General features: G+C 42.4%; 1 protein-coding gene across 1 annotated transcript; it reads left to right on the top strand.

The window, feature by feature from the left end:
* Positions 1-14,574: 14,574 nt before the first annotated feature.
* On the top strand, positions 14,575-16,322 carry LOC123187278 (acyl-[acyl-carrier-protein] desaturase 7, chloroplastic). Its single transcript, XM_044599091.1, has 2 exons — positions 14,575-14,703; positions 14,787-16,322. Exons 1-2 carry the CDS (start codon positions 14,597-14,599, stop codon positions 16,048-16,050), a joined length of 1,371 nt encoding a protein of 456 aa, XP_044455026.1. The 5' UTR covers positions 14,575-14,596; the 3' UTR covers positions 16,051-16,322.
* The last annotated feature ends 605 nt before the right edge of the window (positions 16,323-16,927 follow it).

Raw genomic sequence — 16,927 nt, 5'->3', positions numbered from 1 at the left:
CTAGTTCTTCTAAAAAGAAGAAGAAGAAAAATGATAGAACTGTGCAAACTTCTAGTGAACCTATTGCTGAACCACCTGATAATCCAAATGATATCTCTATGTCTGATGCTGAAACACAATCTGGTAATGAACATGAACCTAATGAAAATATTAATGATGATGTTCATGATGATGCTCAACCTAGTAATGATAATGATGTAGAAATTGAACCTGCTGTTGATCTTGATAACCCACAATCAAAGAATCAACGTTATGATAAAAGAGACTTTGTTGCTAGGAAACATGGTAAAGAAAGGGAACCTTGGGTTCAGAAACCCATGCCTTTTCCTCCGAAACCATCCAAGAAAAAGGATGATGAGGATTTTGAGCGCTTTGCTGAAATGATTAGGCCTATCTTTTTGCGTATGCGATTAACTGATGTGCTCAAAACAAATCCTTATGCTAAATATATGAAGGATATCATTACTAATAAAAGAAAGATACCGGAAGCTGAAATTTCCACCATGCTTGCTAATTATACTTTTAAGGGTGGAATACCAAAGAAACTTGGAGACCCCGGAGTACCTACTATACCTTGCTCCATTAAAAGAAATTATATTAAAACTGCTTTATGTGATCTTGGAGCCGGTGTTAGTGTTATGCCTCTCTCTTTATATCGTAGACTTGACTTGAATAAGTTCACACCTACTGAAATATCTTTGCAAATGGCTGATAAATCAACTGCTATACCTGTCGGTATCTGTGAGGATGTGCCTGTTGTGGTTGCAAACATTACTATTTTAACGGACTTTGTTATTCTTGATATTCCCGAGGATGATAGTATGTCTATTATTCTTGGAAGACCTTTTCTTAATACTGCAGGGGCTGTTATTGATTGCAACAAAGGCAATGTCACTTTTCATGTTAATGGTAATGAGTATACGGTACACTTCCCGAGGAAACAACCTCAAGTTCATAGTATCAACTCAATTGGAAAAATTCCATCGATTATAATTGGAGGTTTTGAATTTCCTCTTCCTACTGTCAAAAAGAAATATGATATTCTTATTATTGGGGATGTGCATATCCCCGTTGAGGTAACTTAGTGTTATTCGAAATTTCTCCGGTTTCATGATTATTAGAATGAGTTTGTTAACAAGACTTGATCAACCTTGTTAGTGGATTCTTTTTGATGAGCATGAGATGGATGAAACTAGAAGCACAAACTTCTGTACCCTCTCTATACTTTCTGTTAATTAGTAGAAATAAAGTAAAAATAGTATTTTTCTGTCTGCTTCCTGACTTATCCGTGCAATATAAAAATATCCCGAAAATAAAAGTCCTCAGAATGCCATGCCAATTTAATATGATTTTTTAGAGAATATTTGTGGATTTACTGTGCAAAAATTACCGCGGGAGGAGCTGCCACCTGGCCACGAGGGTGGTGGGCGCCCCCCCCACCTAGGGTGCGCCCCCTGCCTCGTGGGCCCATGGTGGCCCTCCTCCACTTATCCCAGCACCCATCTTCTTCCTCTATCTCGCACAAACCCGAAAAACCAACTCAAGGACGAGTTCCAGCCACTTTTGCTGTGATTTTCGATGTCCTTGCTCAAGGCACCTCTCGCAAAACTGCTTGGGGAGATTATTCCTTGGTATGTGACTCCTCCATTGGTCCAATTAGTTTTTGTTCTAGTGCTTTATTCTTTGCAAATTTGTGCTGCATAGGTGACCATGTTCTTGAGCATTGCATGTCGAATTTATATCGTTCCAACTAGTTCTAATGCTTGATTTAGGCTCTAGGCACTTGTAGGAGTAGTTGCTATCAGTTTTATTGAAGTTGGTTCACTTTTGTTTGAAGTTACTAAAAAATTTAGATTATTTCAGAAAAATAATGAGGAGACTTTTGAGGGGTTCATCGAGCCGAAGCTCAAAGGATAAACAAAATGAAGAATATCAGAGGCCCAAATATAATTTGCCTCGTACTGCGGAGATTCGGCCGTGTGAATGGCCTTCTGATAATTTCTTGAGAGAGGTCGGGATTTATGAGGATTTCTATTCATTGATTAAGAATGCTGGCCTCACCAACTTCGTCCGCGACCAACATCCACAGTATCTCTTACTCACGAATACTTTTGTGCAAAACTTCTACTTTTTCCCTAAAGAGTCACCTCCTTCAGTAGAGTTTCATTTATATGACGTTGTGAAGAAAATTCCATTGTCTGAATTTTGCGCAGTCTACAACATACCTACTGATGGTATCTTAGAGGAACCACCTCATAAAGAGTTGGAACCATTTATTAACCTTATCTCTGTGGGAGAAACCAGGAGGGTTTCTGATGCAAGAATCACTAGCATACATTTTCCTGTGTTACGCTATTTTGCTTTATTTGCTAGTCGATGCTTGATTGGTCGTGGGAACTATGGGAACCTTAGTGTTCCTGATATTATTATTCTGTTCCATGGTTTATACCGCAACAACACTGTCAGTATGGGCGGAATTATTGCTAGGCGGTTGAGTCTGAACCGTACTAAAGGCCCCATCTTTGGAGGCATTTATGCTTCTCGCCTTGCTGCACACTTTAACATAGCTATTAGGCATTATGAGAAAGAAGAAAAATTGCTGCCTAATGCTTATCTAGACTATAAGAGCATGATAGCCCATGATTTTCTTGTTAAGGACAGGAATGGAGAGCTCAAATATAAGTTATATTTTGATAAACATTATCCTGAAGCTATTACGTTGTCTGCTCCTTCTTTGTTTAATTTTGTAGGACCCTACCTCGTTACGTGGGTTGTCGTCCAAGCTTACAAGAATCCTGCACCAGCCCCGGAACAGGAACCACAAGATGAGCCTCCACGACAATCTGTTTATTCTTGGGATCCAGAGATGACTGTCAGCCAGTGGCAGTCAGAGTCTTCTTCTTCATCACAGTATGACCCCAACTATTCTTCATTGCAGTACGACCCCAGCTACACTTACGGGTATCCGCCAGGCTATCCCTGGCAATAGACCAACTTAGGCCAAAAGCCTAAGCTTGGGGGAGTACATATTTCTCACCGACATTACATTTATGTTCACACACACTCATTGCTAGATGTCGGTGCTCATACTCTTTCACTGTAATATCCATGCTAGTTTATTTTCTTTTTCCTGCTTTCTTCTTGTGTGTTTGTTAAACCTTAAGAAAAGCCAAAAAAATAGTAGTAGTTTATTTTTCTGCTGTAGTAGTAATAATTAAAAAGAAAACCCCAAAATATTTCCCATTCTTCTTTTGCTTGTTGGAAGCTTTCCCGTGTAAATAGTTTTATTTCTTTTCTTTTCTTTGGGGGTCAGTAGGAGAAGACCATAATTAAATTGTTGAAGTGGCTCTTATATGCATTATTGTTGAATTAGCCCAAAGCCCATATTGCCTTGTCTTCTCCTGTTTATTGAATGCTCGCAGATTCCAGCTTAGTCCAATGCACGTGCACTCTTATTATTATTCACATCGTTCGGTCGTGCAAGTGAAAGGAAATTATGATGATATATGATGGGCTGACTGAGATGAGAAAAGCTGGTATGAACTCGACCTATTTTGTTTTTGTAAATATGATGAGCCCCTCGTTCTTGATTCAGCTTATTATGAATAAACATGTTTGCAATGACAATTAGAGATCATAGTCGCTTGTGCCATGCTTGATTAGCTATGAGTTATAATGGTTTACCTTGCGTGCCAACATGCTATTGAGATAGTTATGATGTGGTATGATGGGATGGTATCCTCCTTTGAATGATTTAAGTGACTTGACTTGGCACATGTTCACGCATGTAGTTGAAACAAAATCAACATAGCCTTCACGATATTTATGTTCATGGTGGATTATATCCTAGTCATGCTTGCATCCAATGTTTATTAATTTTAATGCATGTACATGGCTGTTGTCGCTCTCTAGGTGGTCGCTTCCCAGTCTTTTGCTAGCCTTCACTTGTACTAAGCAGGAATACTGCTTGTGCATCCAATCCCTTAAACCCCAAAGTTATTCCAGATGAGTCCACTATACCTTCCTATATGCGATATCTACTTGCCGTTCCAAGTAAATTTGTATGTGCCAAACTCTAAACCTTCAAATAAACATTATGTTTTGTATGCTCGAATAGCTCATGTATCAACCAAGGTTGTCCTTATCTTCCATGTTAGGCGGGTTATTCTCAAGAGGAGTGGACTCCGCTCCTCACTCACGAGAAAATGGCTGGTCACCGGGATGCCCAGTCCCATGCTTTATGCAAACTAAATCAAAATTAATTACAAACAAAACTCCCCCTGGGACCTGATGTATGTTGGAGACACTCGTTGTTTCGAGCAAGTCATGGATTGATGCTTGTTGGTGGAGGGGGAGTATAAACTTTACCATTCTGTTTGGGAACCGCCTATAATGCGTTTAGCATGGAAGATATCGCCATCTCTTAGTTGCTACGTTGACAATGAAACTATACTGCTCAAAATACAATTTATCTCTGTTGCAAAACCGAGCTCTGGAACCTCTACAAATCCCTGCTTCCCTCTGTGAAGGGCATATCCATTTACTTTTATGTTGAGTCATCACCCTCTTATTAAAAAGCACTAGTTGGAGAGCACAACTGTCATTTGCATTCATCACTATTAATCTGTGTGGGGTGTGACTATGATTGGATCTCTTTTACCATGAATTACAATGTCTAGTCAGTCCTTGATCTTTAAAGGTGCTCTGCATTTATGTTTTGCGGTCTCAGAAAGGGATAGCGAGATACCATCTTGTTATATCATATTATGATTGTTTTGAGAAAGTGTTGTCATCCAAGATTTATTATTATGGCTTGCTAGTTGATTATACTATTGATATGACTAATAATGAGACCTGAGAATTATTGCAAATGTGGTTAGTTACAACAACAAGAGCAAAAAGAGTTTGTAAAAGTTTTTCTTTCTTTCTTTCAGTTTGTCAACTGAATTGCTTGAGGACAAGCAAGGGTTTAAGCTTGTGGGAGTTGATACGTCTCCGTCGTATCTACTTTTCCAAACACTTTTGCCCTTGTTTTGGACTCTAACTTGTATGATTTGAATGGAACTAACCCACACCCTATCCACGAGCGTGGGGGGCGCCCCCCCTCTAGGGCGTGCCCCCATACCTCGTGGGCCCCCTGGATGCCTTCCGACGCCAACTCCAACTCTATATGTTTGCTTTCAGAGAGAGAAAAATCAGAGAGAAGAAATCATCGCATTTTACGATACGGAGCCGCCGCCAAGCCCTAAAACCTCTCGGGAGGGCTGATCTGGAGTCCGCGAGGGGCTCCGGAGAGGGGATTTGTCGCCGTCGTCATCATCAACCATCCTCCATCACCAATTTCATGATGCTCACCGTCGTGCGTGAGTAATTCCATCGTAGGCTTGCTGGACGGTGATGGGTTGGATGAGATTTATCATGTAATCGAGTTAGTTTTGTTAGGGTTTGATCCCTAGTATCCACTATGTTCTGAGATTGATGTTGCTATGACTTTGCTGTGCTTAATGCTTGTCACTAGGACCCGAGTGCCATGATTTCAGATCTGAAACTATTATGTTTTCATGAATATATGTGAGTTCTTGATCCTATCTTGCAAGTCTATAGTCACCTACTATGTGTTATGATCCAGCAACCCCGAAGTGACAATAATCGGGACCACTCCCGGTGATGTCCATAGTAGGAGTTCATGTATTCACTATGTGCTAATGCTTTGTTCCGGTTCTCTATTAAAAGGAGGCCTTAATATCCCTTAGTTTCCGATAGGACCCCGCTGCAACGGGAGGGTAGGACAAAAGATGTCATGCAAGTTCTTTTCCATAAGAACGTATGACTATATACGGAATACATGCCTACATTACATTGATGAATTGGAGCTAGCTCTGTGTCACCCTATGTTATGACTGTTACATGATGAACCGCATCCGGCATAATTATCCATCACTGATCCGGTGCCTACGAGTTTTCCATATACTGGTTTACGCTTATTTACTTTCCTTCTGCTACTGTTACAATCACTACAAAATACCAAAAACATTACTTTTGATGTCTTTACTTTTGTTGCTGCTACCACCATTATCATATTACTGTGCTACTAAACACTTTGCTGCAGATACTAAGTTTCCAGGTGTGGTTGAATTGACAACTCAGCTGCTAATACTTGAGAATATTCTTTGGCTCCCCTTGTGTCGAATCAATAAATTTGGGTTGAATACTCTACCCTCGAAAGCTGTTGCAATCCCCTATACTTGTGGGTTATCAGCTTATTCCATCACAAATAGGTCGGATGGATCAACTGGATGCCACGTATCCGGATGACTGCCCGCCCCACAATGGCCAATAGATGTTGTGTAGACAGAGCATATCACAGACGTCTTATTAGAAGCAATCGTCTGCGTTATTATCGGTCTTCGCACACATTTCTGATTACAGACCTGTTTGCCGCGTATCACACACATCTTGTTATATTGAATCGTTTATGTTCTCTTGCCTAATCACAAACAGTTTATCCGAGTGAACCGTACGTTGTACATCGCACACACCTTGATCGGGCTGTCCATTTCTTTTGTGTTGCCTAATCACAAACAGTTCATCGAGTGAACCGTATGCTGTATATCGCACACACCTTCATCTGGCTGCCCGTTTATTTTGTTTCTCCTCATCACAAACTGTTAATTGAACTGATACGGATGCCCTTCATCGCACACGCAACTAAAAACTGAACCGTGTTTGATGCATCCGTCATCGCAAACGTTTTATACATTTCTGACGGTTTTCCTACACCACCGTTTGCGATCATTGCATCGCACACAGTTTCTCGAAGGATCTCTGATCGTAGTGTCACGTTAGCAGCATCCTGCAGTAGTGATCATTTACCTACTCGAGGACGAGCATGAATTAAGCTTGGGAATGTTTGATACGTCTCCAACGTATCTATAATTTTTGATTGTTCCATGCTATTATATTATCTATTTTGGATGTTTTATATGCATTAATATGCTATTTTATATTATTTTTGGGACTAACTTATTAACCTAGAGCCCAATGCCAGTTTCCGTTTTTTCCTTGTTTTTGAGCTTCGCAGAAAAGGGATACCAAACAGAGTGCAAACGGAATAAAACTTCACGATAATTTTTCTTGGACAGTAGACACCCCGGGGGACTTGAAGTCCAAGTCAGAAGAGCCGCGAGGTGGTGGCAAGGGTGGAGGGCGTGCCCTAGGGGGGTGCCCCTACCTTGCCACCTCCTCGGAACTCATATGACCAAGCCCTTGGCCCTATATATTCACATATATTCTAGAAACACCAGAAGCATCCACAAAAGCACTTTTCCACTGCCGCAACCTTTTGTTCCCATGAGATACCATCTTGGGGACTTTTCCGTCATCCTGCCGGAGGGGGATTCGATCACGGAGGGCATCTACATTAACTTTATTGCCCTTCCGATGAAGCACGAGTAGTTTACCACAGACCTACGGGTCTATAGCTAGTAGCTAGATGGCTTCTTCTCTCTCTTTGATTCTCAATACCATGTTCTCCTCGATGTTTTTAGAGATCTATCCGATGTAATCTTCTTTTGCGGTGTGTTTTTTGAGATCCGATGAATTATGGATTTATTATCAGATTATCTATGAATATTATTTTAATCTTCTCTGAATTCTTATATGCATGATTTGATATCTTTGTATTTCTCTTTGAACTATCAGTTTGGTTTGGCCAACTAGATTGGTTTTTCTTGCAATGGAAAAAGTGCTTAGCTTTGGGTTCAATCTTGCGGTGTCCTCACCCACTTACAAAGTAGGGGTAGCGAGGCACGTATTGTATTGTTGCCATTGAGGATAAAAAGATGGGATTTATATCATATTGCTTGATTTTATTGCTCTACATCATGTCATCTTACTTAAAGTGTTACTCTGTTCTTTATGAACTTAATACTCTAGATGAAGGCAGGAGTCAGTTGATGTGTGGAGTAATAATAGTAGATGCAGGCTTTTCTTTTTCGTCAATGACTGACGTCAAATTATGTCTTTGTCGTCAGCTAAATAAAAACACAGACGTCAAAGTATGTCTGTGCCATCAGCCAAATAAACACAACAAAGTCTTTTTTGTCCTCGGCCAAATAAACACAGATGGAAAAGTCTTTCTTTGCCGACAGCTTTTCTTTGTCGTCAACAATTGATGGAAAATTATGTCTTTGCCATCTGCCCTGACAAAATGCTGACGGCAAAGAGCAGTATTGACATCAAATTTCCTTATTTCTGTAGGACTTAGGGTTGTATGCTCGAGTAATGAAATCATACTAACTAGACACTTTGGCGGTTGGACACAGGGTCGTAGTCTAGAGTAAGGGAATGAACGCTATCAACGGGCCTATACTACACCATGATCTCCTCGTGATTATACTTGAGGTAGAATGTGGCCTTCACTCCAGATTCCATCATGTAGGCATCTGCAAGTTCTCTCCAACCAGCGCACCCAATATAAGTGCAGTGTGCCTTTGTTGGTGACAAGACAAGTGAAATTTAGAGTCGTCTGCATCTTCATGAGGGTGCACTGGAATGTGATCGTTGCATCAAACAAAATGTAAAACCTCTCCAGGAAGTCATGCCATGCCCCCCACAGGATGGCCTAAGAAAAATTAAAAGAAAGCGATAGTTAGACAATTTTGGTCGCAACTATATGAAATTCAGCCAAATATGTTGAACTAAAACATACCGTCCTACCCAGGCAGTCATCTGGAAACTCTATGAAGAACTTCCTATCCTTCAGGCATCTCACTACGCCACAGGTCGCACACGGGGGATCAATTTACTGCATTCATGTTAACAAAATAAACATACATCATGATCCAAAATGACTAACAGAATACATAGATATGTATATAGCTATGTTCAGATTTTGGAGATAGTTTAAGCACTCTAGTAGTTAAGCAGTGCTATAACCACATGCATATAGTTCAACATAAAACACATATATCTTGGTTCATTTGATAGTCTAAATACTCTAATAATTAAATAGTTTAACAAACCATGCATATAGTTAAAACATGCATAATGTTAAATAGTTCATACGATCAACTAAATATACACCAGTAGTTAAACTAGCTACGACAATGAATTAGCCCTCCCCATCTAGCTAGTGGTCGGGAGTCACACTCTCGAGTCATGAGCCTAGTCGTAGTCGTCAACCCCATGTCGGATGGACCGGCCTCATGGTCATCCCTAGTGACCGATGACCTCCTGCTCATCATCACTGTCACCATCATCCAAGTTCCTATTTTTTGTTTCACGGAAAAATCATACCAAGCAAAGTCCAAACATGATGAAAATTACGGTGATTTTTTATGGACCATAAGAGACCCTAGAAGCTTCGGGGGAGGCCTAGAAGATCTACAGGTGGGGCACAAGCTTGTGGACCCCATGAGTGTCCATTTTCCCTAATTGCAAAGCTATAAATTCATAAATATTCGGAAACCCCTAGAGCGAGACCCGAAACAATTTTATCATCGTCACAAGCCTCTGTTCTTCCCATCTGGAGGTCTCAGTCGGTACTCTGCCGGAGGGGAAATTGGTCATGGAGGCCGTCTACATCAACCATGTTGCCTCCATGATGATGCGTGAGTAGTTTCCAAGGACCTACGGGTCCATAGCAGTAGTTAGATCTCTGTCTCTCTCTCTCTCCTCTCTCTCTCTCTTGATCTTCAATAGCTTGTTCTCATCTAAGATTGATCTGATGTAGTCTTTTGCCATGTGTTTGTTGGGATCCGATGAATTGTGGGTTGATGATCAGATTGTTCATTGAAAGTAATTGAGTCTTTTATGAGATTTCTCATGTGTGATTTTTATAGCCTTGTATTTCTCTGCGATCTATCTATATATTTTGTCCAATTAGATTAATTTATCTTTAGTGAGAGAGGTCGTTGGTTGTAGGTTCAATTTTGCGATGTCCTCACTCTTTGACAGAACGAGTAGCGAGGCACGTATTTGTATTGTTGCTAGTAAGGGTAGAACGATGGGTGATGGCTCTATACTTTACGCATTTTTAGAGCTCATATGTTGCATGTTCTCTTCATATAGCATGTCCCATTGAACCAAATTTATGTCCATTATGCATGATTACCAATTTTTTCACTTATCATTGTGAGCATTGCACATTTGTGTATTTATTTTGTTTTTATTAGTTTTCCTTTATTTTCTTGTGTTTTATGCGCTTGGTCCTAGGTCCTTTATATTCGAGCAGCCTAGGACCAAGCGCATTGAAAGGACCTAGGATGGGTTCAATATGGAATTAGCGAGTGGTCAGACTTAGCCATTTCGAAGGTTGGGAAAAGTCATTTTTTTCCAAAGTGATCCAAATCAAGATCTAATATCAGAAATGGATCAGCATCGTTCATACGAATCCAACCAGCCCAAGAACGTCAAATTCCGATTTTGTAATAAGACATGATGAATATTTTAACGGAGGGGTTAGATCAAAAGACGACATTCCATATGACCTCCCGCGGTCGTTTCGACGGTCATTTGACGTGTAGACAACTTCAAAAAGTTACCCTTCTGGACAGGATTCTTCACCAATTTCGTCCCCAATTGTTCCCACGGGATCCTTGTCGCATAATGAAGGGATTGGGAGAACATAAGGCTCATCTTGAGCCCACATAAATGGAGGAGATATCGGGAGGCCTTCATATAAGGACCATCAACCCTAGCCATCGTCTCCTCCTCATTCATCCATCCATGCAGCCGTCATCCATCTCCATTGTTGCCCGAAGACCACTTCCATAGAGAAGAGAAGGGCCAAGCCAAGAGGAATAAGAAGGGGTGCCTCCACCATGCACACTGGCCTTCAGGCCAGTGCGGTCTTTACCACCGTCGGCGGCATGATTACCACCACCGGCGTCGCCATGCCCCTTTCCTCCACACAAGCTTCACGCTGGCTTGCCCTCTCCCTCTATGATGTTTGAGTAGTTGTATTAGTTCTTGAGGAATTGGATGAACCCTTGCATGATTAGTACTTTGTTAAATAAGCGATCCAATATTATATTTATATGTATTGTGTTGATTATCTCATGGTGTTGTGAAGAGCGCTTGCAAAACATTAGCCCCTTGTGGACTTGAGGCAAGTCGTGTTGGTGAGCGGCATGGTTGTGGAGGGTCGGTGGTGACAGTCCTATTCTCCCTTCGTCCCTAGTTAGTAGGGATTAGTGGAGAACCCTAGAACTTAAGGCCTTAACCACGGGAACTTTACTCCCCTTAATCATCATTGTGATAACCGGAGTGGGAGGCACGGTGGTGGCATGAGTGTACGCAATAACCGGAGTGAGGAATGCATACTTTATTGGCTCCGCCCACAAGAGATCATACGCAAGTGTCTTAGTGATACAATTAGAGAGCCATGTCTATCATGTGTTGTCAGCATCATACTTGTGGTGATGACTCTGATTCCCTTGAGAATGTTTACTACTCAAGCACTGTTTCTTTTAGTTTAGTATTTTTATTCTTCTGTCTTTATTTCCTGTTTGTAGTTTAGATAAACACTGTCCTTTTATTTGTCATCCTAGCAACTTACTGTAATAAGCTATTTTTGAATTGGGTGGGCACGTAACTAGATAAGTGATAGCATAGTTGCGGGGTTTGTAATCCCTTTCTATTTGCTCCATGTGGGTTCGACACTTCACTTATCAGAAATTGCTACAACAGCCTTGTGCACTTCCAGGTCATCATGGGGTTCAATCATATTACTTGATTTTACTTTGTATTTATTATGTCATCATGCTTCAAGCATTACTCTATTTGTTATGAACTTAATACCTTAAGATGTATGTTGGATAACGTTCAAGGGGTGGAGTAATAGTAGTAGATGCAAATGTATGTCGGTCTACTTGTCTCGAACATAATGCATATGTATTGATCATGCCATGAATAACATCATGACTATGCGCTTTCTATCAATTGCCCAACAGTATTTTGCCTACCGACCGTTACTATGCTCATGAGAGAGATGCCTCTAGTGAACGCTATGGCCCCAGGGTCCATTCACTTCATATTACTAAAGTAAACCCTAAAAATACTTGCTGCAATTTATTTGCTTTTAGTTTCCTTTTTATTTATCTATTTACCGCTATTAGATTTAATCCTTGCAATTAATGAGTACAAGGGGATTGACAACCCTCTTGTTTGCGTTGGGTGCAAGCATTTGCTTTGTGTGTGTGTGTGTGTGTGTGTGTGCAGGTACTGCTTATAGTTTTTTGTGTGGTGTCTCCTACTGGTACCATTAACATTGGTTCATAACTGAGGGAAATACTATCTGCTAATATACTACATCATCCTTTCTCTTTGGGGAAATCCCAATATCTATCACAAGTAGCATGTACCTGTGTGGATGAAGCGGGACTTCATGCGTGCCTCGTCGGGTTATACATTGGTATTACTCTTCACAAATCATTTATGTTGGAAACTGATTGCTCTTTCATGGTCTCCTTTGTGAAAAAGGAAGTGTTGAGCGTCTCCAAGTTTATCAAAGATCTCAAGATTATTAAGATTAACCAACAACACAATCTGGTGGTGCATGAGAATGCAAAGTTTAGTTTTGATAATAGATCAGACGGTGTGCTTTGTAATGGTGGTCCACCTTGCGTGACTAATACTATAATGAATGATTGTAAGAACCTTTTAATCACTTAATATATGTGAAGGAGTTTCATAAAAAAAGATCACGAGTGATCTCTACTCTAATCTCTTGGTCCCCCTAATTTTACCGTGCGGCAGGAGACTGACTTTCTAAGATGGAAAGAAATTAAGAGATATGTTTTGTCACCGAGATGAGCCGGTAAAATATCTCTTTTCTTTAGTGTAAGTTAGTTGGAGTTGTTTGGTCTTTTTTTTTATTTTTTGAAAAACACCCCCCATATATAATATTGTTACAATAATACCTTACAACATATGCCATGCTGAGCGAACACTACTTACAAGAACCCTATTGGAATCCCTTGCAAAAAAGAACCATAAAGGAATGGTTATCAAAATTAAACTTAGCTAACTCATGTGCCGCCATCTAAATGTATATCCTCCTTGTAGCGTGCATTTTTTTGGCACCTGGTTATCGTGTATCGATAATTGGTATTCTTCCCATATTCTGGTGAGGGCGAGTGACATTACGTTTGGCCTTTATAGTTTGTATTATACACTTATATATGTATTACTCTGTATGTTGTTTATCTATAGTAGTGGGAGGACATGGAGCTGTTTACGATGGCATGTTACATGTTGGAGCCAACAAACTGGAATATATTTTTACTACACATGGCTGGCGGGGAGAGGATTTGTGGCACACAGGTGTGGCAACACGCAGATAACTGGTTTGGTATTTGCATGAGTTTTAACAACTAATCAAATTATATGGGGTCCATGCGTGTGCAGCTTTTAACAGGTTTTGGCAGCACCACCCATCCCATATTCTATGTTTTTTCTTTTGATTTTCGAACATGAATCTATTATATCTTTTGAACCAAAAGCCCAATTTATATCTCTTTTGCATATTCATGGGTATGATCAAACAATAAAATCCTCCTCGTGCAGAAGCCAGTGACTCCGTAGATCACGAGAAAAATGGGCTGCCAGTCAGGTTTCAACTACTAAAACTTGATAGAAATGATGATAAATTTAGCAAGTTTTAAAAACTAACACTTAAACCCTAAATCCTAAGTTGTAAACCCTAAACCCCTAAGCCCCGAGCCTAAACCCTAAAAGCATATGTAACTTGGTCAAACTTAATGTTACGACTATCAAATTTCGATATTTGAAACTTGTATTTTTTTGGAAGTTGTTGAAATGTATTGAAGATTGGTTTTGTTCAAAAAATTACGTAGCGGCGAACAGAGATATGCAAACGAAACTTAATTTGGTCTTTCGGTTCGAAAGATATACTAAATTGAAATTAAAAGATGAAATGACAAAGGCATGGGACGTGAAATGGATGGCGCATGCAGCTCTGACAAAAGCTGCCAAAAGTATGCATGAATCGACCCCGCCCTACAGTAATCAGAAGTCTAAAACTAGTACAAGTTTTTTGAATCTTAAGCCAATCGGATGACCAGGCACAACTGCACTCGCACTTCCATACCCCTATGAATTTCCGATGGCCGGTGGTTTAGTCTACGAACCAGTGCTTCAGCATCAGCAATCCTTTTTGTGTGTCTTCGAAAAACCATACCGTGTTTCTTTATTTGTGTGTCTTCGAAGAACCATACCATGTTTCTTTATTTTATCAGTTTTTCTAAAGCACATGTAGATACGTCATAAGTATTGCACATCTAAATTCTATGTCATTAATCACGGGTATGGGTATTTTTTTATTTTAATTTAATTTTTAGGGATGCGAATTTAGCGCTAGCTTGATACCCTTGAACATCACGGGTATGGGCCCCTTATCCTCCTAATCTTCAATAAAAAAACTGCCACCTAACTACAATCCGTAACCTGTCCGTGACTCGGGATCGAGTCGGGACACGGCACTTTCTCTAGAGTGAAGCTGCTCTATAAATAACGTTCCGACCGTGCCAAAGAAAACATAGCTTCATTCATCTTGCGAGAAGCAGAGTGTGATATGGCGACGTCATGGCTCCTCAGACATCCTTGTCCACTGGCCAGGCCATGGACGAGAACAAGGAATGACATAGGTCTCCATGTGACCAGCATCACCTACTGCTACTGGTACGTACGAATCTATGCTTCAGGCGAAAATGTCTGCATCGCAATGGATCTCTCCATCACTACTACTTGATTGTACTACGCAGGAGATGCACTAAGGCCAGTGGAGGAGGCAGAATCATGGCGGATATGAGTATGCACACCACCAGCTGCAAGGCAGAACCCGCCCTTCTACCCCAAGGGGATGCTGCCGAACTAGCAGGGGGAGCGGACCCTCCTCCTAGAGCTAGTAAGAGAAGCGCGCGCACTGGCCGGGCCGCCACCGTTGCGGCTAGGCACGATGAGGAGGGCACAGACGACGAATGGCTCATGTACCTGGAGCCGGCGAAGCTAGAGGTGTTCGATCATCTGGAGCCTTGGGCGGAGGCGAATGTGGTGCCGCTCCTTAAGCCCGCGCAGGTGGCGTGGCAGCCGACGGACTTGCTGCCGGACCTGGCGTCGCTGGGCGCCGACGGCTTCCACGCGGCGTGCTCCGACATCAGCGCGCGCGCGGCCGGCCTGCCCGACGCGCACCTCGTGTGCCTCGTGGGGAACATGGTCACGGAGGAGGCGCTGCCGACGTACCAGAGCATACCCAACCGCTTCGAGGCCGTGCGCGACCTCACCGGCTCCAGCGGCACTGCCTGGGCGCGCTGGATCCGCGGCTGGTCTGCCGAGGAGAACCGGCACGGCGACGTGCTCAACAGGTACCTCTTCCTCTCCGGCCGCGTCGACATGCGGCAGGTCGAGAGGACCATCCACAACCTCATCCAGTCCGGCATGGTCATGAACGCTGCGCGGAGCCCCTACCACGGCTTCATCTACGTCGCCTTCCAGGAGCGTGCCACCTCCATCTCGCACGGCAACACAGCCCGTCACGCCAAGGAGCATGGCGACCTGGTGCTGGCCCGCATATGCGGCGCCATCGCCGCCGACGAGAAGCGCCACGAGCTGGCCTACACGCGCATCGTGGGGAAGCTGTTCGAGATCGACCCGGACGGCGCCGTGCGCGCGCTGGCGTACATGATGCGCCGCCGGATCGTCATGCCGGCGTCCCTCATGACAGACGGCCGCGATGGTGACCTCTTCGCGCACTACGCGGCCGTGGCGCAGCAGACCGGCATTTACACCGCCTCCGACTACCGTAGCATCTTGGAGCACCTGATGAAGCAGTGGGGGGTGGAAGAGCTGGCGGCGGCGGAACTCTCCGACGACGGGAGGCGTGCGCGGGAGTACGTGTGCGCCTTGCCCCACAAGATCCGCAGGTTGGAGGAAAAGGCTCACGAGCGCAGCGGCCAGAAAGCCCAGCCTGCAACATCGGCCCCGTTTAGCTGGATCTTTGATAAGCCTCTCAACAAGAGCATGGGGTAATCAAATTATTACTTTCATATACCCTAAATATCGTTTAAATCATTATTTTTCGATCCAGCCTTTGAGATGAAGTATTCTTCATCTCTACTTTGCCACTGTCGGCGCCACTATGAGTACTTTTTTTCTGATCAGATTGAAGTTATGAGTATGGTATTGTACTACTATATTTTCGTAAGTTGTTTTATCACATTCTAAAAATAAATATAATACAAGGAGAGTGAAAGTTGTATTCGTGTATGTCTATTTATCAATGTAACATCCTAATTCTTTTTTTCTTTGGCTGCAAAATGTAACATCGTAATTCTAACTGAGAGTCATCCAAAGTCCAAACTAACTGAAATTAATAAGTGATCCTACGTCCATCCCGCAAAAAGAATTTATCACCCTTTCTTTCTTCACTAAGAAGCGACTAGGGTAAGCATCAAACCATTTCCCGCCATCCACCACCGTGGGCAATGAGTTTCTGGGCTCCCCTCCTGTGCAAGCCTCTTCAGCATGTGAGGTGCAGGAATCTCGGTGCCAGCTCGTAGATATGTTAGGGTTAGGGTTCCACAGTGGCACATCATTGATGGTCGCACCAATAACATGTTGAATTAGTTTACCATGAGCTTTTTCTCCAGTTTGACAGTGGCGTCCAGGGCTCATGAGCGTAGATTCCTGTAGTCCTTTCTAGAAGATGAGGCTGGAGTTTCCGTGGTATGTCGACGCACTAGCGCCAACAACTTTTCACTGCTGTTTGGTCCTCTGGCTGCATCCCTATCACGTTGTTTCATCCTCGGGGACCGGCAAGATGCTCATGAGATATAACCGAAGTCTGGCTCAATTTGCAAAAAAAAAAAAAAACTAAGCTTCACCTCGCATGTTAGACTATCAAAAA

Source organism: Triticum aestivum, chromosome 2A, assembly GCF_018294505.1.
Source record: "Triticum aestivum cultivar Chinese Spring chromosome 2A, IWGSC CS RefSeq v2.1, whole genome shotgun sequence".
Taxonomy (NCBI): domain Eukaryota; kingdom Viridiplantae; phylum Streptophyta; class Magnoliopsida; order Poales; family Poaceae; genus Triticum; species Triticum aestivum.
The sequence above is the reverse complement of the archived record's forward strand: the minus strand, read 5'-3'. Positions and strand labels throughout refer to the sequence as shown.

Excerpts from the sequence above, each read along its gene's own strand:
- LOC123187278 (XM_044599091.1), top strand. The coding sequence starts at position 14,597 with ATGGCGACGTCATGGCTCCTCAGACATCCTTGTCCACTGGCCAGGCCA. Across the intron at positions 14,704-14,786 it reads AGCATCACCTACTGCTACTG|GAGATGCACTAAGGCCAGTG; the intron begins GTACGTACGAAT and ends TGTACTACGCAG.